At 53.6% G+C, this 20,671-nt stretch overlaps 2 protein-coding genes across 3 annotated transcripts in view; both read left to right on the top strand.

Moving 5' to 3' along the window:
- ZNF638 (zinc finger protein 638) overlaps positions 1 to 19,373 on the top strand; it is a 42,517-nt gene extending 23,144 nt beyond the window's left edge. The window contains 2 exon segments of the mRNA XM_048303863.1: positions 14,885 to 15,600; positions 19,187 to 19,373. Of these exon segments, the coding sequence (XP_048159820.1) occupies positions 14,885 to 15,600; positions 19,187 to 19,243 (773 nt within the window). The 3' untranslated portion in view covers positions 19,244 to 19,373.
- A 233-nt stretch (positions 19,374 to 19,606) lies between these two features.
- LOC125326384 (trinucleotide repeat-containing gene 6B protein-like) overlaps positions 19,607 to 20,671 on the top strand; it is a 2,618-nt gene continuing 1,553 nt past the window's right edge. Inside the window, exons 1-3 of one of the 2 annotated variants that reach the window (XM_048304579.1) lie at positions 19,607 to 20,406; positions 20,475 to 20,500; positions 20,580 to 20,671. The exon at positions 20,580 to 20,671 is cut by the window's right edge and continues 1,553 nt beyond it. In XM_048304579.1, the coding sequence (XP_048160536.1) occupies positions 19,607 to 20,406; positions 20,475 to 20,500; positions 20,580 to 20,671 (918 nt within the window). The remainder of the gene's footprint in view (positions 20,407 to 20,474; positions 20,501 to 20,579) is intronic. The other variant, XM_048304580.1, reaches the window with a different exon arrangement.

The following is a 20,671-nucleotide window of genomic DNA, read 5'->3' as shown; positions in this document are numbered from 1 at the left end:
GAAAAAAAAAGGTGGGAAAAGGTTAAAAAGAAAGCTGGGGAAAAAGCTGGGGAAAAGGGGGAAAAAAAGGTTAAAAAAAAGGTAAAAAAAAGGTGGGAAAAGGTTAAAAGAAAGCTGGGGAAAAAGCTGGGGAAAAGGGAAAAAAAAGGTGGGAAAAGGTAAAAAAAAGGTGGGAAAAGGTAAAAAGAAAGCTGGGGGAAAAGCTGGGGAAAAGGGGAAAAAAAGGTTAAAAAAAAGGGAAAAAAAAGGTGGGAAAAGGTAAAAAGAAAGCTGGGGAAAAAGCTGGGGAAAAGCTGGAAATAAGCTAAAAAAAAGCTAAAATAAAAAGCTGGGAAAAGCCAGGAAAAGCTGGAAAAAAGTTTAAAAAAAAGCTAAAGAACCCCCAGAAAAAAGCTGGGAAAGCTGGAAAAAAGGTAAAAAAAAAGGTAAAAAAAAAGCTGGGGAAAAGCTGGAAAAAAGGTAAAAAAAAAAAGGGAAAAAAAAAGCTGGGGAAAAAGCTGGAAAGAAGTTCAAAAAAAAGCTAAAAAACCCCAGAAAAAAGCTGGGAAAAAGCTGGGGAAAAGGTTAAAAAAAAGCTGGGAAAAAGCCGGGGAAAAGCTGGAAAAAAGCCAACAAAAGCCCCCCCCCCCCCCCCCCCCCAAAAAGCCAGAAAAGCTGAAAAAAAAAGCTGGAAAAAAGCTAAAAAACGCTGAGGAAAAGCTGGGGAAAAAGCTTAAAAAAAGCTGGAGAAAAGCCCCCCCAAAAAAGCCCAAAAAAAACCCCAAAAAAGCCCAGAAAAAAGCTGGAGAAAAGCTGGAAAAAAGCCCAAAAAAGCTGGGAAAAAAAACCTGGGAAAAAGCTGGAAAAGAGCTTAAAAAAAGTGGGAAAAAGCTTTTAAAAAGTCCCAAAAAAGCTGGAGAAAAGCTGGAAAAAAGCTTTAAAAAAAAGCCCGAAAAAAGCTGGAAAAAAAACCTGGGAAAAGGCTGGAAAAGACCTTAAAAAAAGTGGAAAAAAGCTGGAAAAGAGCTTTAAAAAAGCCCAAAAAAAGCCAGAAAAAAGCCGGGGAAAAGCTGGAAAAAAAGTTCAAAAAAAAGCTAAAAAAAGCTGGGGAAAAGCTGAGGAAAAGGTAAAAAAAAAAGCTAAAAAAATCCCCAGAAAAAAGCTGGGGAAAAGCTGGGAAAGAGCTTAAAAAAAGTGGAAAAAAGCTTTAAAAAAGTCCCCAAAAAATGCTGGAGAAAAGCTGGAAAAGGTACAAAAAGCCCGAAAAAACCTGGAAAAAAGCTTGAAAAAAAGCTGGGGAAAAGCTTAAAAAAGTGGAAAAAAAGCTGGGAAAAAGCCCAAAAAAAGCCAGGAAAAAGCCGGGAAAAAACTGGAAAAAGCTTTAAAAAAAGCCCCAAAAAGCCGAAAAAAGCTGGGAAAAAAGCCAGAACAAAAGCTGGAAAAAAGCTTAAAAAAAGCGAAAAAAAAGCTGGGGAAAAGCTGGAAAAAAGCTTAAAAAAAATCCTGGAAAAAAGCTTTAAAGAAGCCCAAAAAAGCTGGAAAAATGCTTAAAAAAAGCAGAAAAAAGCTGGAAAAAACCTGGAAAAAAGCTGGGAAAAAAGCTTTAAAAAAAGCCAGAAAAAAGCTAAAAAAAAGCCCAAAAAAAGCCAGAAAAAGCCGGGAAAAAGCTTTAAAAAAGCCCAAAAAAAGCCGGAAAAAAAAACCCCCAAAAAAGCCAGAAAAAAGCTGGAAAAAGCTGGAAAAAAGCCCCCAAAAAGCCCAGAAAAAGTCCCCAAAAAGCTAAAAAAAAGCCCAAAAAAAGCCAGAAAAAGCTGGGAAAAAGCTGGAAAAAAGCCCCAAAAAAGCTGGAAAAAAAAAAAAAAAACCAAAAAAGCCGGAAAACAGCTGGAAAAAGCTTTAAAAAAGCCCAAAAAATGCTGGAAAAAAAAAAAAACAAAAAGCCGGAAAACAGCTGGAAAAAGCTGGGAAAAAGCCCCCAAAAAGCCAGAAAAAGCGGGAAAAAGCTTTAAAAAAGCCCAAAAACAGCTGGGAAAAAAAAACCAAAAAAGCTGGAAAAAAGCTGGAAAAAGCTTTTAAAAAGCCCAAAAAAAGCTGGAAAAAAAAAAACCAAAAAAGCCAGAAAACAGCTGGAAAAAGCTGGAAAAAAAGCCCCCAAAAAGCCCAGAAAAAGCTGGAAAAAAGCTTTAAAAAAGGCCAAAAAAAAGCCAGAAAAAGCCGGGAAAAAGCTTTTAAAAAGCCAAAAAAAAGCCGGAAAAAAAAAAACCCCAAAAAAGCCGGAAAAAAGCTGGAAAAAGCTGGAAAAAAGCCCCCACAAAAGCCAGAAAAAAGCTGGAAAAAAGCTTTAAAAAAGCCAAAAAAAGCTGGGGAAAAAACCCAAAAAAGCCAGAAAAAAGCTGGAAAAAAGCTTTAAAAAAGCCCAAAAAAAGCTGGGGAAAAAAACCCAAAAAAGCCAGAAAAAAGCTGGAAAAAAGCTTTAAAAAAGCCCCAAAAAAGCTGGAAAAAAAAAAAAAAACCAAAAAAGCCGGAAAACAGCTGGAAAAAGCTGGGAAAAAGCCCCCAAAAGCCCAGAAAAAGCTGGAAAAAAGCCCCCAAAAAAGCCAGAAAAAGCCGGGAAAAAGCTTTAAAAAAGCCCAAAAAAAGCCGGAAAAAAAAAACCCCAAAAAAGCCGGAAAAAAGCTGGAAAAAAGCCCCCACAAAAGCCAGAAAAAAGCTGGAAAAAAGCTTTAAAAAAGCCCAAAAAAAGCTGGAAAAAAAAAAAAAAACCAAAAAAGCCGGAAAACAGCTGGAAAAAGCTGGGAAAAAGCCCCCAAAAAGCCCAGAGAAAGCTGGAAAAAAGCCCCCAAAAAAGCCAGAAAAAGCCGGGAAAAAGCTTTAAAAAAGCCCAAAAAAAGCCGGAAAAAAAAAAAACCCCAAAAAAGCCGGAAAAAAGCTGGAAAAAGCTGGAAAAAAGCCCCCAAAAAGCCAGAAAAAGCTGGAAAAAGCTTTAAAAAAGGCCAAAAACAAGCCAGAAAAAGCCGGGAAAAAGCTTTAAAAAGCCCAAAAAAAGCCGGAAAAAAAAAACCCCAAAAAAGCCGGAAAAAAAGCTGGAAAAAGCTGGAAAAAAGCCCCCACAAAAGCGGAAAAAAGCTGGAAAAAAGCTTTAAAAAAGCCCAAAAAAAGCTGGGAAGAAAAGCCCCAAAAAAAGCCAGAAAAAGCCGGGAAAAAGCTTTAAAAAAGCCCAAAAATGCTGGGAAAAAAAAAAACCAAAAAAGCCAGAAAAAAGCCGGGAAAAAGCTGGGAAAAAGCCCCCAAAAAGCCCAGAAAAAGCTGAAAAAAGCCGGGGAAAAGCTGGAAAAAAGCTTTTAAAAACCCCAAAAAAGCTGGGAAAAAATTCCCTCGGGACGCCTTTGATCCTCCCCGCGGGGCAGTGACGTCATCGCTCCCTCCGGCGGAGTTTTTGGGATCTTTTGCCCGTTCTCAGCATCCCGATCCTGCGATTATCCCACTTTGGGGTGGAATCCTGATTTCCGGAATTCCCGCTTTTCCTCGGAATTCCCATGCCCTGATTTTAGGGCTTGCAGTTTCTTGCCGATTTTTTCCCCCCTTTTCCTTGAGTTTTCCAGAGCCGCGGAGCTTCCCTGGTTTTTCCAGCTGCCGTTTGGGAGCTGGAATGGGAGCGGGAGCTCTCCAGGTGCTTTTTCCAGCCCGTGGAGATTCCCATGGATCCGGCAAATCCCAGGAATAAGAACGGAACTCAGGGAAACATCCCGGGCCTAGGAGAGGCTGGAAAACCGGGAATATTCAGCTGGATGTCCCTGGGAGAGCAGAATCCCGGGATAATCTCCTGCTGGGATGAGCCGACCTTCCTGGGCAGCTCGGCTTCCATATCCCGATTTCCAGGCAGGAATTCCTTCCCAAAATCCCCGCTGGATTCCAGTTTCCCACTGGGAAGCCATTCCCTGGCTCCTGATCCCAAATCCCTGATCCCGAATCCCTGATCCGAATCCCTGATCCCGAATCCTGATCCCGAATCCCTCTGCGGCTCTCCTGGAGCCCCTTAGGCTCTGGAATGGACTCCAAGAAATCCCTGGAATTCCTTCTCCAAGGGAGCATTCCCAGCCCTCCCAGCCTGATCCAGAGGGGCTCCAGCAGCTCCATGGTTTCCTCTGGAATTGCTCCTTTGGAATGTTGTTGGTATTTGGGAGCTGGAGGCAGAATTCCCGCTTTTCTGCCCTTCCCCAGGCACAGAATTCCCGCTTTTCTGCCCCTCCCCAGGCACAGAATTCCCGCTTTTCTGCCCTTCCCCAGCACAGAATTCCCACCTTTCTGCCCCTCCCCAGCACAGAATTCCCGCTTTTCTGCCCTTCCCCAGGCACAGAATTCCCCACCTTTCTGCCCTTCCCCAGGCACAGAATTCCCGCTTTTCTGCCCTTCCCGAGGCACAGAATTCCCACCTTTCTGCCCTTCCCCAGCACAGAATTCCCACCTTTCTGCCCCTCCCCAGCACAGAATTCCCGCTTTTCTGCCCCTCCCCAGGCACAGAATTCCCGCTTTTCTGCCTTCCCCAGGCACAGAATTCCCGCTTTTCTGCCCCTCCCCAGGCACAGAATTCCCACCTTTCTGCCCTTCCCGAGGCACAGAATTCCCGCTTTTCTGCCCCTCCCCAGGCACAGAATTCCCACCTTTCTGCCTTTCCCCAGGCACAGAATTCCCGCTTTTTTCTGCCCTCCCCAGGCACAGAATTCCCACCTTTCTGCCTTCCCGAGGCACAGAATTCCGCTTTTCTGCCCTTCCCCAGCACAGAATTCCACCTTTCTGCCCCTCCCCAGGCACAGAATTCCCGCTTTTCTGCCCCTCCCCAGGCACAGAATTCCCGCTTTTCTGCCCTTCCCCAGCACAGAATTCCCGCTTTTCTGCCCCTCCCCAGGCACAGAATTCCCGCTTTTCTGCCCCTCCCCAGGCACAGAATTCCACCTTTCTGCCCTTCCCCAGGCACAGAATTCCCGCTTTCTGCCCTTCCCCAGCACAGAATTCCCGCTTTTCTGCCCTTCCCCAGCACAGAATTCCCGCTTTTCTGCCCCTCCCCAGGCACAGAATTCCCACCTTTCTGCCCCTCCCCAGGCACAGAATTCCCACCTTTCTGCCCCTCCCCAGGCACAGAATTCCCGCTTTTCTGCCCTTCCCCAGGCACAGAATTCCCACCTTTCTGCCTCTCCCCAGGCACAGAATTCCCACCTTTCTGCCCCTCCCCAGGCACAGAATTCCCGCTTTTCTGCCCCTCCCCAGGCACAGAATTCCCGCTTTTCTGCCCTCCCCAGGCACAGAATTCCCACCTTTCTGCCCTTCCCGAGGCACAGAATTCCCGCTTTTCTGCCCTTCCCCAGGCACAGAATTCCCGCTTTTCTGCCCCTCCCCAGGCACAGAATTCCCGCTTTTCTGCCCTTCCCCAGGCACAGAATTCCCGCTTTTCTGCCCCTCCCCAGGCACAGAATTCCCGCTTTCTGCCTCTCCCCAGGCACAGAATTCCCACCTTTCTGCCCTTCCCCAGGCACAGAATTCCCACCTTTCTGCCCTTCCCCAGGCACAGAATTCCCGCTTTTCTGCCCTTCCCGAGGCACAGAATTCCCACCTTTCTGCCCCTCCCCAGGCACAGAATTCCCGCTTTTCTGCCCCTCCCCAGGCACAGAATTCCCGCTTTTCTGCCTTTCCCCAGGCACAGAATTCCCGCTTTTCTGCCTTTCCCCAGGCACAGAATTCCCGCTTTTCTGCCCTTCCCAGGCACAGAATTCCCGCTTTTCTGCCCTTCCCCAGCACAGAATTCCGCTTTTCTGCCCTCCCCAGGCACAGAATTCCCGCTTTTCTGCCTTTCCCCAGGCACAGAATTCCCACCTTTCTGCCCCTCCCCAGGCACAGAATTCCCGCTTTTCTGCCCCTCCACAGCACAGAATTCCCGCTTTTCTGCCCTTCCCGAGGCACAGAATTCCCACCTTTCTGCCCTTCCCCTGGCACAGAATTCCCACCTTTCTGCCCTTCCCCAGGCACAGAATTCCCGCTTTTCTGCCCTTCCCCAGCACAGAATTCCCGCTTTTCTGCCCCTCCCCAGGCACAGAATTCCCGCTTTTCTGCCTTTCCCCAGGCACAGAATTCCCACCTTTCTGCCCCTCCCCAGGCACAGAATTCCCGCTTTTCTGCCCCTCCACAGCACAGAATTCCCGCTTTTCTGCCCTTCCCGAGGCACAGAATTCCCACCTTTCTGCCCTTCCCCTGGCACAGAATTCCCACCTTTCTGCCCTTCCCCAGGCACAGAATTCCCGCTTTTCTGCCCTTCCTCAGGCACAGAATTCCCGCTTTTCTGCCCCTCCCCAGGCACAGAATTCCCGCTTTTCTGCCCTTCCCGAGGCACAGAATTCCCGCTTTTCTGCCCTTCCCCAGGCACAGAATTCCCGCTTTTCTGCCCCTCCACAGCACAGAATTCCCGCTTTTCTGCCCTTCCCCAGGCACAGAATTCCCGCTTTTCTGCCCCTCCCCAGGCACAGAATTCCCGCTTTTCTGCCCTTCCCCAGGCACAGAATTCCCGCTTTTCTGCCCCTCCCCAGGCACAGAATTCCCGCTTTTCTGCCCTTCCCCAGGCACAGAATTCCCACCTTTCTGCCCCTCCCCAGGCACAGAATTCCCGCTTTTCTGCCTTTCCCCAGGCACAGAATTCCCGCTTTTCTGCCCCTCCCCAGGCACAGAATTCCCGCTTTTCTGCCCCTCCCCAGGCACAGAATTCCCGCTTTTCTGCCCTCCCCAGGCACAGAATTCCCACCTTTCTGCCTTTCCCCAGGCACAGAATTCCCACCTTTCTGCCCCTCCCCAGGCACAGAATTCCCGCTTTTCTGCCTTTCCCAGGCACAGAATTCCCACCTTTCTGCCCTTCCCCAGGCACAGAATTCCCACCTTTCTGCCCTTCCCCAGGCACAGAATTCCCGCTTTTCTGCCCCTCCCCAGGCACAGAATTCCCGCTTTTCTGCCCTTCCCGAGGCACAGAATTACCGCTTTTCTGCCCTTCCCCAGGCACAGAATTCCCGCTTTTCTGCCCCTCCCCAGGCACAGAATTCCCACCTTTCTGCCTTTCCCCAGGCACAGAATTCCCGCTTTTCTGCCTTCCCCAGGCACAGAATTCCCGCTTTTCTGCCTTTCCCCAGGCACAGAATTCCCGCTTTTCTGCCCTTCCCCAGCACAGAATTCCCACCTTTCTGCCCTTCCCCAGGCACAGAATTCCCGCTTTTCTGCCCTTCCGAGGCACAGAATTCCCGCTTTTCTGCCACTCCCCAGGCACAGAATTCCCGCCTTTCTGCCCCTCCCCAGGCACAGAATTCCCGCTTTTCTGCCTTTCCCCAGGCACAGAATTCCCGCTTTTCTGCCCCTCCCCAGGCACAGAATTCCCGCTTTTCTGCCCTTCCCCAGGCACAGAATTCCCGCTTTTCTGCCCCTCCCCAGGCACAGAATTCCCGCTTTTCTGCCCCTCCCCAGGCACAGAATTCCCGCTTTTCTGCCCTCCCCAGGCACAGAATTCCCGCTTTTCTGCCCTTCCCGAGGCACAGAATTCCCACCTTTCTGCCCCTCCCCAGGCACAGAATTCCGCTTTTCTGCCCTTCCCCAGGCACAGAATTCCCACCTTTCTGCCCCTCCCCAGGCACAGAATTCCCACCTTTCTGCCCTTCCCCAGCACAGAATTCCCACCTTTCTGCCCTTCCCCAGGCACAGAATTCCCGCTTTTCTGCCCTTCCCCAGGCACAGAATTCCCGCTTTTCTGCCCTTCCCCAGCACAGAATTCCCGCTTTTCTGCCCCTCCCCAGGCACAGAATTCCCGCTTTTCTGCCTTTCCCCAGGCACAGAATTCCCACCTTTCTGCCCCTCCCCAGGCACAGAATTCCCGCTTTTCTGCCCCTCCACAGCACAGAATTCCCGCTTTTCTGCCCCTCCCCAGGCACAGAATTCCCACCTTTCTGCCCTTCCCCAGGCACAGAATTCCCGCTTTTCTGCCCTTCCCCAGGCACAGAATTCCCACCTTTCTGCCCCTCCCCAGCACAGAATTCCCACCTTTCTGCCCTTCCCCTGGCACAGAATTCCCACCTTCTGCCCTTCCCCAGGCACAGAATTCCCGCTTTTCTGCCCTTCCCCAGGCACAGAATTCCCACCTTTCTGCCCCTCCCCAGCACAGAATTCCCGCTTTTCTGCCCTTCCCGAGGCACAGAATTCCCGCTTTTCTGCCCTTCCCCAGGCACAGAATTCCCGCTTTTCTGCCCTTCCCGAGGCACAGAATTCCCGCTTTTCTGCCCTTCCCCAGGCACAGAATTCCCGCTTTTCTGCCCCTCCACAGCACAGAATTCCCGCTTTTCTGCCCTTCCCCAGGCACAGAATTCCCGCTTTTCTGCCCCTCCCCAGGCACAGAATTCCCGCTTTTCTGCCCTTCCCCAGGCACAGAATTCCCGCTTTTCTGCCCCTCCCAGGCACAGAATTCCCGCTTTTCTGCCCTTCCCCAGGCACAGAATTCCCACCTTTCTGCCCCTCCCAGGCACAGAATTCCCGCTTTTCTGCCTTTCCCCAGGCACAGAATTCCCACCTTTCTGCCCTTCCCCAGGCACAGAATTCCCGCTTTTCTGCCCTTCCCCAGGCACAGAATTCCCGCTTTTCTGCCCTCCCCAGGCACAGAATTCCCGCTTTTCTGCCCCTCCCCAGGCACAGAATTCCCGCTTTTCTGCCCTCCCCAGGCACAGAATTCCCCGCCTTTCTGCCTTTCCCCAGGCACAGAATTCCCACCTTTCTGCCCCTCCCCAGGCACAGAATTCCCGCTTTTCTGCCCTTCCCGAGGCACAGAATTCCCGCTTTTCTGCCCTTCCCCAGGCACAGAATTCCCGCTTTTCTGCCCCTCCCCAGGCACAGAATTCCCACCTTTCTGCCTTTCCCCAGGCACAGAATTCCCGCTTTTCTGCCCTTCCCCAGGCACAGAATTCCCACCTTTCTGCCCCTCCCCAGCACAGAATTCCCGCTTTTCTGCCCTTCCCGAGGCACAGAATTCCCAGCTTTTCTGCCACTCCCCAGGCACAGAATTCCCGCTTTTCTGCCCCTCCCCCAGGCACAGAATTCCCGCTTTTCTGCCCTTCCCCAGGCACAGAATTCCCGCTTTTCTGCCCTCCCCAGGCACAGAATTCCCGCTTTTCTGCCCCTCCCCAGGCACAGAATTCCCGCTTTTCTGCCCTCCCAGGCACAGAATTCCCGCTTTTCTGCCCTTCCCGAGGCACAGAATTCCCACCTTTCTGCCCTCCCCAGGCACAGAATTCCCGCTTTTCTGCCCTTCCCCAGGCACAGAATTCCCACCTTTCTGCCCCTCCCAGGCACAGAATTCCCACCTTTCTGCCCTTCCCCAGACACAGAATTCCCACCTTTCTGCCTTTCCCCAGACACAGAATTCCCACCTTTCTGCCTTTCCCAGACACAGAATTCCACCTTTCTGCCCTTCCCCAGCACAGAATTCCCACCTTTCTGCCCTTCCCCAGACACAGAATTCCCACCTTTCTGCCTTTCCCCAGGCACAGAATTCCCGCTTTTCTGCCCCTCCCCAGGCACAGAATTCCCGATTTTCTGCCCCTCCCCAGGCACAGAATTCCCGCTTTTCTGCCCTTCCCGAGGCACAGAATTCCCACCTTTCTGCCCTTCCCCAGGCACAGAATTCCCACCTTTCTGCCTTTCCCCAGGCACAGAATTCCCACCTTTCTGCCCCTCCCCAGGCACAGAATTCCCGCTTTTCTGCCCTTCCCCAGGCACAGAATTCCCGCTTTTCTGCCCTTCCCGAGGCACAGAATTCCCACCTTTCTGCCCTTCCCCAGGCACAGAATTCCCGCTTTTCTGCCTTTCCCCAGGCACAGAATTCCCGCTTTTCTGCCTTTCCCAGGCACAGAATTCCCGCTTTTCTGCCCCTCCCCAGGCACAGAATTCCCGCTTTTCTGCCTTTCCCCAGGCACAGAATTCCCGCTTTTCTGCCCCTCCCCAGCACAGAATTCCCGCTTTTCTGCCCCTCCCCAGGCACAGAATTCCCGCTTTTCTGCCCCTCCCCAGGCACAGAATTCCCACCTTTCTGCCCTTCCCGAGGCACAGAATTCCCGCTTTTCTGCCCCTCCCCAGGCACAGAATTCCCGCTTTTTCTGCCCCTCCCCAGGCACAGAATTCCCGCTTTTCTGCCTTTCCACAGGCACAGAATTCCCGCTTTTCTGCCCTTCCCCAGGCACAGAATTCCCGCTTTTCTGCCCCTCCCCAGGCACAGAATTCCCGCTTTTCTGCCCCTCCCCAGGCACAGAATTCCCACCTTTCTGCCCTTCCCGAGGCACAGAATTCCCGCTTTTCTGCCCCCTCCCCAGGCACAGAATTCCCGCTTTTCTGCCCCTCCCCAGGCACAGAATTCCCGCTTTTCTGCCCCTCCCCAGGCACAGAATTCCGCTTTTCTGCCCCTCCCAGGCACAGAATTCCCGCTTTTCTGCCCTTCCCCAGGCACAGAATTCCCGCCTTTCTGCCCTTCCCCAGGCACAGAATTCCCGCTTTTCTGCCCTTCCCGAGGCACAGAATTCCCACCTTTCTGCCCTTCCCCAGGCACAGAATTCCCGCTTTTCTGCCCTTCCCCAGGCACAGAATTCCCGCTTTTCTGCCCTTCCCCAGGCACAGAATTCCCACCTTTCTGCCCTTCCCCAGGCACAGAATTCCCGCTTTTCTGCCCTTCCCCAGGCACAGAATTCCCGCTTTTCTGCCTTTCCCCAGCACAGAATTCCGCTTTTCTGCCCTTCCCCAGGCACAGAATTCCCGCTTTTCTGCCCCTCCCCAGGCACAGAATTCCCGCCTTTCTGCCCCTCCCCAGCACAGAATTCCCGCTTTTCTGCCCCTCCCCAGGCACAGAATTCCCACCTTTCTGCCCCTCCCCAGCACAGAATTCCCGCTTTTCTGCCCCTCCCCAGGCACAGAATTCCCGCTTTTCTGCCCCTCCCAAGGCACAGAATTCCCACCTTTCTGCCCTTCCCGAGGCACAGAATTCCCACCTTTCTGCCCTTCCCGAGGCACAGAATTCCCACCTTTCTGCCCTTCCCGAGGCACAGAATTCCCACCTTTCTGCCTTTCCCCAGGCACAGAATTCCCGCTTTTCTGCCCCTCCCCAGGCACAGAATTCCCACCTTTCTGCCCTTCCCGAGGCACAGAATTCCCGCTTTTCTGCCCTTCCCGAGGCACAGAATTCCCCGCTTTTCTGCCCCTCCCCAGGCACAGAATTCCCGCTTTTCTGCCCTTCCCCAGGCACAGAATTCCCGCTTTTCTGCCCTTCCCGAGGCACAGAATTCCCGCTTTTCTGCCCTTCCCCAGGCACAGAATTCCCACCTTTCTGCCCCTCCCCAGGCACAGAATTCCCGCTTTTCTGCCCTTCCCGAGGCACAAAATTCCCACCTTTCTGCCCCTCCCCAGGCACAGAATTCCCGCTTTTCTGCCCTTCCCCAGGCACAGAATTCCCGCTTTTCTGCCCCTCCCCAGGCACAGAATTCCCGCTTTTCTGCCCCTCCCCAGGCACAGAATTCCCCGCTTTTCTGCCCCTCCCCAGCACAGAATTCCCACCTTTCTGCCCTTCCCCAGGCACAGAATTCCCGCTTTTCTGCCCCTCCCCAGGCACAGAATTCCCACCTTTCTGCCCTTCCCCAGGCACAGAATTCCCACCTTTCTGCCTTTCCCCAGGCACAGAATTCCCGCTTTTCTGCCCTTCCCCAGGCACAGAATTCCCGCTTTTCTGCCCTTCCCCAGCACAGAATTCCCGCTTTTCTGCCCCTCCCCAGCACAGAATTCCCGCTTTTCTGCCCCTCCCCAGGCACAGAATTCCCACCTTTCTGCCCTTCCCCAGGCACAGAATTCCCGCTTTTCTGCCCCTCCCCAGGCACAGAATTCCCGCTTTTCTGCCCTTCCCGAGGCACAGAATTCCCACCTTTCTGCCCTTCCCCAGCACAGAATTCCCACCTTTCTGCCCCTCCCCAGCACAGAATTCCCGCTTTTCTGCCCCTCCCCAGGCACAGAATTCCCACCTTTCTGCCCTTCCCGAGGCACAGAATTCCCGCTTTTCTGCCCCTCCCCAGGCACAGAATTCCCGCTTTTCTGCCCCTCCCCAGGCACAGAATTCCCACCTTTCTGCCCTTCCCGAGGCACAGAATTCCCGCTTTTCTGCCTTTCCCCAGGCACAGAATTCCCGCTTTTCTGCCCCTCCCCAGGCACAGAATTCCCGCTTTTCTGCCCCTCCCCAGCACAGAATTCCCACCTTTCTGCCCCTCCCCAGGCACAGAATTCCCGCTTTTCTGCCCTTCCCCAGGCACAGAATTCCCACCTTTCTGCCTTTCCCCAGGCACAGAATTCCCGCTTTTCTGCCCTCCCCAGGCACAGAATTCCCGCTTTTCTGCCCCTCCCCAGGCACAGAATTCCCGCTTTTCTGCCCTTCCCCAGGCACAGAATTCCCGCTTTTCTGCCCCTCCCCAGCACAGAATTCCCGCTTTTTCTGCCCTCCCCAGGCACAGAATTCCCACCTTTCTGCCCTTCCCGAGCACAGAATTCCCGCTTTTCTGCCCTTCCCCAGCACAGAATTCCCGCTTTTCTGCCCCTCCCCAGGCACAGAATTCCCGCTTTTCTGCCCTTCCCCAGGCACAGAATTCCCGCTTTTCTGCCCCTCCCCAGGCACAGAATTCCCGCTTTTCTGCCCTTCCCGAGGCACAGAATTCCCACCTTTCTGCCCCTCCCCAGGCACAGAATTCCCGCCTTTCTGCCCTTCCCCAGGCACAGAATTCCCACCTTTCTGCCCCTCCCCAGGCACAGAATTCCCGCTTTTCTGCCCCTCCCCAGGCACAGAATTCCCGCTTTTCTGCCCCTCCCCAGGCACAGAATTCCCACCTTTCTGCCCTTCCCCAGGCACAGAATTCCCACCTTTCTGCCCCTCCCCAGGCACAGAATTCCCACCTTTCTGCCCCTCCCCAGGCACAGAATTCCCGCTTTTCTGCCCCTCCCCAGGCACAGAATTCCCGCTTTTCTGCCCCTCCCCAGGCACAGAATTCCCGCTTTTCTGCCTTTCCCCAGGCACAGAATTCCCACCTTTCTGCCCTTCCCGAGGCACAGAATTCCCGCTTTTCTGCCCTTCCCCAGGCACAGAATTCCGCTTTTCTGCCCCTCCCCAGGCACAAAATTCCCACCTTTCTGCCCCTCCCCAGGCACAGAATTCCCGCTTTTCTGCCCTTCCCCAGGCACAGAATTCCCGCTTTTCTGCCTTTCCCCAGGCACAGAATTCCCGCTTTTCTGCCCCTCCCCAGGCACAGAATTCCCGCTTTTCTGCCCTTCCCCAGCACAGAATTCCCACCTTTCTGCCCCTCCCCAGCACAGAATTCCCGCTTTTCTGCCTTCCCCAGGCACAGAATTCCCGCTTTTCTGCCCTTCCCCAGCACAGAATTCCCGCTTTTCTGCCTTTCCCCAGGCACAGAATTCCCGCTTTTCTGCCCTTCCCCAGGCACAGAATTCCCGCTTTTCTGCCCCTCCCCAGGCACAGAATTCCCACCTTTCTGCCCCTCCCCAGCACAGAATTCCCGCTTTTCTGCCCTTCCCCAGGCACAGAATTCCCACCTTTCTGCCCCTCCCCAGGCACAGAATTCCCGCTTTTCTGCCCTTCCCGAGGCACAGAATTCCCCGCTTTTCTGCCCCCTCCCCAGGCACAGAATTCCCACCTTTCTGCCCTCCCCAGGCACAGAATTCCCGCTTTTCTGCCCTTCCCCAGGCACAGAATTCCCGCTTTTCTGCCCTCCCCAGGCACAGAATTCCCACCTTTCTGCCCTTCCCGAGGCACAGAATTCCCGCTTTTCTGCCCTTCCCCAGGCACAGAATTCCCGCTTTTCTGCCCCTCCCCAGGCACAGAATTCCCGCTTTTCTGCCCTTCCCCAGGCACAGAATTCCCGCTTTTCTGCCCTTCCCGAGGCACAGAATTCCCGCTTTTCTGCCCTTCCCCAGGCACAGAATTCCCGCTTTTCTGCCCCTCCCCAGGCACAGAATTCCCACCTTTCTGCCCCTCCCCAGGCACAGAATTCCCGCTTTTCTGCCCTTCCCGAGGCACAGAATTCCCGCTTTTCTGCCCTCCCCAGGCACAGAATTCCCACCTTTCTGCCCTTCCCCAGGCACAGAATTCCCGCTTTTCTGCCCTTCCCCAGCACAGAATTCCCGCTTTTCTGCCCCTCCCCAGGCACAGAATTCCCGCTTTTCTGCCCCTCCCCAGGCACAGAATTCCCACCTTTCTGCCCTTCCCCAGGCACAGAATTCCCGCTTTTCTGCCCTTCCCCAGGCACAGAATTCCCCGCTTTTCTGCCCTCCCCAGGCACAGAATTCCCGCTTTTCTGCCCTTCCCCAGGCACAGAATTCCCGCTTTTCTGCCCTTCCCCAGGCACAGAATTCCCACCTTTCTGCCCTTCCCCAGGCACAGAATTCCACCTTTCTGCCCCTCCCTAGGCACAGAATTCCCGCTTTTCTGCCCCTCCCCAGGCACAGAATTCCCACCCTTTCTGCCCTTCCCCAGCACAGAATTCCCGCTTTTCTGCCCTTCCCCAGGCACAGAATTCCCACCTTTCTGCCCTTCCCCAGGCACAGAATTCCCACCTTTCTGCCCCTCCCTAGGCACAGAATTCCCGCTTTTCTGCCCTTCCCCAGGCACAGAATTCCCGCTTTTCTGCCCTTCTCCAGGCACAGAATTCCCGCTTTTCTGCCCCTCCCCAGGCACAGAATTCCCGCTTTTCTGCCCTTCCCCCAGGCACAGAATTCCCACCTTTCTGCCCCTCCCAGCACAGAATTCCCGCTTTTCTGCCCTTCCCCCAGGCACAGAATTCCCACCTTTCTGCCCTTCCCCAGGCACAGAATTCCCGCTTTTCTGCCCCTCCCCAGGCACAGAATTCCCGCTTTTCCCACTGCTCCATCCCATGGAAAAACTCAGCCTTTGTGCATCCTGGCTTCGCTCCTCGTGGAGTCTCTGGAATCCATGGAAAACCGGGAAAATGGGATCGGCCCCCTCAGGGCAATTCCCAGCTTTCCTCTGCTCCCCCATCCCTGCCGGAGCAACCGCAGGAATGCCAGGCTGGGAAAACTCTGCCATCCCATCCCAGGAATTCCTGGGAAACAGGAGCCTCCGGAGGAACCTCGTGGATCCCCACAATTCCCTGCAGAGAAATCCGGGAATGGCATCAGCAGCAACAGCTGCGTTGGGATATCGACAACATTCCTGCGTGGAAAAAAAAAAAAAAACCCCGGATTCCCCCTTCCCGGCGCGATCGAACACGTGGGGGAAGGCGAATTTTCCAAGCTCAGCCATTCCATGAATTCCTGGTGCCGCATGGAAAAAAAAAACAAAACAAACCAAAACGTGGGCGGGATCTCTCCGGGCAGGTGGAGGAGGAGCTGCAGGAGCAGGAATTCCTGGATCGCTGCTTCCAGGAGATGCTGGAGGAGGAGGAGGAGCGCGATTGGTTCATCCCGGCGCGGGATCTGCCCCAGGGAATGGCGCAGCTCCAGCAGCAGCTCCACGGGCTGCCCGCGGCCGACGGACGCGGATCCCAGGATATCCTGGTCAGCATTCCCGGGAAACGCTGATCCTCGGGATCCGGGCTGCTCTGGAGCCTTGGGATTGGGCCCTGGATCCTTGGGAGGGTCCCGTTCCTGGAGTTTTCCCATCCTTGGGGATGTCCCTGGACCCCTGGAATTCTCCCATCCCTGGGACTATTCTTGGATCTCTGGAATTCTCCCACCCCTGGAATTCTCCCATCCCTGCAATTGGCCCATCCCTGGGAGTCTCCCTGGATTCCTGGAATTCTCCCATCCCTGGAATTCTCCCACCCCTGGAATTGGCCCATCCCTGGAGTTTTCCCATCCCTGGGAATGTCCCTGGATCCCTGGAATTGGCCCATTCCCAGAACTGGCCCATTCCCAGAATTCTCTCATCCCTGCAATTGTCTCATCCCTGGGAGTCTCCCTGGATTCCTGGAATTCTTCCATTCCCGGAATTCTCCCATCCCTGGAACTGGCCCATTCCTGGAATTCTCCCATCCCTGGGAATGTCCCTGGATCCCTGGAATTGGCCCATCCCCGGAACTGGCCCATTCCAGAATTCTCCCATCCCTGGGTCTGTCCCTGGATCCCTGGAATTCTCCCACCCCTGGAATTGGCCCATTCCTGGAATTTTCCCATCCCTGGAATGTCCCTGAATTCCTGGAATTGGCCCATTCCTGGAATTCTCCCATCCCTGGGAATGTCCCTGGATCCCTGGAATTGGCCCATTCCCAGAACTGGCCCATTCCCAGAATTCTCTCATCCCTGCAATTGTCCCATCCCTGGGAGTCTCCCTGGATTCCTGCAATTCTCCCATTCCTGGAATTCTCCCATCCCTGGAATTCTCCCATCCCTGGGACTATTCTTGGATCTCTGGAATTCTCCCACCCCTGGAATTCTCCCACCCCTGGAATTCTCCCATTCCCGGAATTCTCCCATCCCTGGAATTGGCCCATCCCTGGAGTTTTCCCCTCCCTGGGAATGTCCCTGGACCGCTGGAATTCTCCCATCCCTGCAATTGTCCCATCCCTGGGAGTCTCCCTGGATTCCTGGAATTGTCCCACCCCTGGAATTGGCCCATCCCTGGAGTTTTCCCATCCTTGGGATGTCCCTGGATCCCTGGAATTGGCCCATCCCCGGAACTGGCCCATTCCCAGAATTCTCTCATCCCTGCAATTGGCCCATCCCTGGGAGTCTCCCTGGATTCCTGGAATTCTCCCATCCCTGGAATTCTCCCACCCCTGCAATTGGCCCATCCCTGGAGTTTTCCCATCCCTGGGAATGTCCCTGGATCCCTGGAATTGGCCCATCCCCGGAACTGGCCCATTCCCAGAATTCTCCCATCCCTGGGTCTGTCCCTGGATTCCTGGAATTCTCCCACCCCTGGAATTGGCCCATTCCTGGAATTCTCCCATCCCTGGGAATGTCCCTGGATCCCTGGAATTGGCCCATTCCCAGAACTGGCCCATTCCCAGAATTCTCTCATCCCTGCAATTGTCCCATCCCTGGGAGTCCCCCTGGATTCCTGCAATTCTCCCATTCCTGGAATTCTCCCATCCCTGGAATTCTCCCATCCCTGGGACTATTCTTGGATCTCTGGAATTCTCCCACCCCTGGAATTCTCCCATTCCCGGAATTCTCCCATCCCTGGAATTGGCCCATCCCTGGAGTTTTCCCCTCCCTGGGAATGTCCCTGGACCCCTGGAATTCTCCCATCCCTGCAATTGTCCCATCCCTGGGAGTCTCCCTGGATTCCTGGAATTCTCCCACCCCTGGAACTGGCCCATCCCTGGAATCTCCCATCCCTGGGAATGTCCCTGGATCCCTGGCATTGGCCCATTCCCAGAACTGGCCCATTCCCAGAATTCTCTCATCCCTGCAATTGGCCCATCCCTGGGAGTCTCCCTGGATTCCTGGAATTCTTCCATTCCCGGAATTCTCCCATCCCTGGAATTGGCCCATTCCTGGAATTCTCCCATCCCTGGAATTGGCCCATTCCTGGAGTTTTCCCATCCCTGGGAATGTCCCTGGATCCCTGGAATTGGCCCATTCCCAGAACTGGCCCATTCCCAGAATTCTCCCATCCCTGCAATTGTCTCATCCCTGCAATTGGCCCATCCCTGGGAGTCTCCCTGGATTCCTGGAATTCTCCCATCCCTGGAATTCTCCCACCCCTGGAACTGGCCCATTCCTGGAATTTTCCCATCCCTGGGAATGTCCCTGGATCCCTGGAATTGGCCCATCCCCGGAACTGGCCCATTCCCAGAATTCTCTCATCCCTGCAATTGGCCCATCCCTGGGAGTCTCCCTGGATTCCTGGAATTCTTCCATTCCCGGAATTCTCCCATCCCTGGAATTGGCCCATTCCTGGAGTTTTCCCATCCCTGGGAATGTCCCTGGATCCCTGGAATTCTCCCATCCCTGGAATTGTCCCATTCCTGGAATTCTCCCATCCCTGGGAATGTCCCTGGATCCCTGGAATTGGCCCATCCCTGGAATTGGCCCATTCCCAGAATTCTCCCATCCCTGGGTCTGTCCCTGGATCCCTGGAATTCTCCCACCCCTGCAATTGGCCCATTCCTGGAATTTTCCCATCCCTGGGAATGTCCCTGGATCCCTGGCATTGGCCCATTCCCAGAACTGGCCCATTCCCAGAATTCTCCCATCCCTGCAATTGGCCCATCCCTGGGAGTCTCCCTGGATTCCTGGAATTCTCCCATTCCCGGAATTCTCCCATCCCTGCAATTGGCCCATTCCTGGAGTTTTCCCATCCCTGGGAATGTCCCTGGATCCCTGGAATTGGCCCATCCCTGGAATTGGCCCATTCCCAGAATTCTCCCATCCCTGGGTCTGTCCCTGGATCCCTGGAATTCTCCCATCCCTGCAATTGGCCCATTCCTGGAGTTTTCCCATCCCTGGGAATGTCCCTGGATCCCTGGAATTGGCCCATTCCCAGAACTGGCCCATTCCCAGAATTCTCTCATCCCTGCAATTGTCTCATCCCTGGGACTATCCCTGGATTCCTGGAATTCTCCCATCCCTGGAATTGTCCCACCCTTGGAATTGGCCCATCCCTGGAGTTTTCCCATCCCTGGGAATGTCCCTGGATCCCTGGAATTCTCCCATCCCTGGAATTGGTCCCGGATCCCTGGGAGTGTCCCTTCCTTGGGATTGGCCCATCTCTGCAATTTCCCCATCCCTGGGACTGTCCCTGGATTCCTGGAATTGTCCCACCCTTGGAATTGTCCCACCCTTGGAATTGGCCCACCCTTGGAATTGGCCCATTCCTGGAATTCTCCCTGAATCCCTGGAATTGTCCCTGAATCCCTGGAATTCTCCCACCCCTGGGGCCATCCCTGGATCCCGGCTGGATTCGGATCCAGCGGCAGCACCCCCTGCCTGCGCTCCAAGCTCCCTCCCCACCCAACCCCTCCCACAATTCCATGAATTTCCTCCTCCCCCCCCCCCCACATTCCACGGAAACCACCAGAACCCTCGGAATCCCTGAATCCCGGAGCGAATTCCCCCTTCCCCCTCCTCTTTTTGGGATGAGGGAAATCCCAAAAATTCCCAACCCTGACTTGAGCCATTCCCGCTTCTTTTCCAGAGCAAAAGCACCTTGAACCCGGACGCCAAGGAATTTGTACCCGGAGTGAAGTACTGACCCTCGGCTCCCAGAGACTGAATCCCTGCTCCAGGAAAAATTTGGGACACACTGGGGGGGGAGGGGAGAGGGGCCGGCCTGGAGCGGCTCCGAGTGCCGGGATCGGCTCCAAGGAATTTGCTTTTCCCGATTTTTTTTTTTTTTTTTGGGGGGGTTTTTCCCTTCGGTTTTTAGCGGTTCTTCCTCGTTTGTTCCTGGGATTTGGGCTCGTTGTGCCAGCGGGGAAAATCTTGGGAAAATGGTGGGGGAATCCTGGGAAAAACTCAGGAGAATCATGGGAAAATCTTGGGAAAATCTCGGGGGAATTGTGGGGGAATTGTGGGAAAATCTCCGGAAAACTGGGGGGGAAATCGTGGGAAAATTATGAGAAAATCCTGGGAGAATCCTGGGAAAATCCTGGGAGAATTGTGGGAAAATCGTGGGAAAATCATGGGAGAATCCTGGGAAAATCTCGGGGAAATCCTGGGAAAATTGTGGGAAAATCTCAGGAAAATTGTGGGAAAATCGGGAGAAAATCCTGGGGAAAACCTTGGGAGAATCTCGGGGAAATCCTGGGAAAATCTCTGGAAAACCTCGGGAGAATCTTGGGAAAATCGTGGGAAAACCTTGGGAAAATCATGGGGAAATCTCGGGACAATTGCGGGAAAATCTCGGGGGAATGGTGGGAAAATCTCGGGGAAATCCTGGGAAAATCTCTGGAAAACCTCGGGAGAATCTTGGGAAAATCGTGGAAAATCTTGGGAGAATCCTGGGGAAATCTCAGGAAAATCCTGGGGAAATCGTGGGAAAATCTGGGAAAACCTCAGGAGAATCTCGGGAAAATCTTGGGAGTATTGTGGGGAAATCCTGGGAAAACCTCGGGAAAACCTCCGGAAAATTGTGGGAAAACCTTGGGAAAATAGTGGGAAAATCTCGGGGAAATCCTGGGAAAATCGTGGGAAAACCTCGGGAGAATCTCGGGAAAATCGTGGGAAAATTGTGGGAAAAATCATGGAAAAATCGTGGGGAAATCTCAGGAAAATCTCGGGGGAATCGTGGGAAAATCCTGGGAAAACCTCGGGGAAATTGCGGGAAAATCTTGGGAAAATTGGGGGGAAATCTCGGGAAAATCTCAGGAGAATCATGGGAAAATCACGGGAAAATCTCGGGGGAATTGTGGGAGAATTTTGGGGAAATGGCGGGGAAATCTTGGGAAAAATCTCGGGAGAATCGTGGGGGAAATCGTGGAAAAATCTCCGGAAAACTGGGGGGAAAATCGTGGGAAAATTTTGGGAAACTAATAGGAAAAGCTCAGGAAAATCCTGGGAAAACCTTGGGAAAAGCCCTGGGGAAAATGGTGGGAAAATCGTGAGAAAATCCTGGGAAAATCTCGGGAAAATCTCTGGAAAACCTCAGGAGAATCTCGGGAAAATCGCAGGAAAACCTCGG

This window comes from Corvus hawaiiensis, chromosome 5 (assembly GCF_020740725.1).
Source record: "Corvus hawaiiensis isolate bCorHaw1 chromosome 5, bCorHaw1.pri.cur, whole genome shotgun sequence".
NCBI lineage: Eukaryota > Metazoa > Chordata > Aves > Passeriformes > Corvidae > Corvus > Corvus hawaiiensis.
This window is presented reverse-complemented; position numbering and strand designations above follow the sequence as displayed.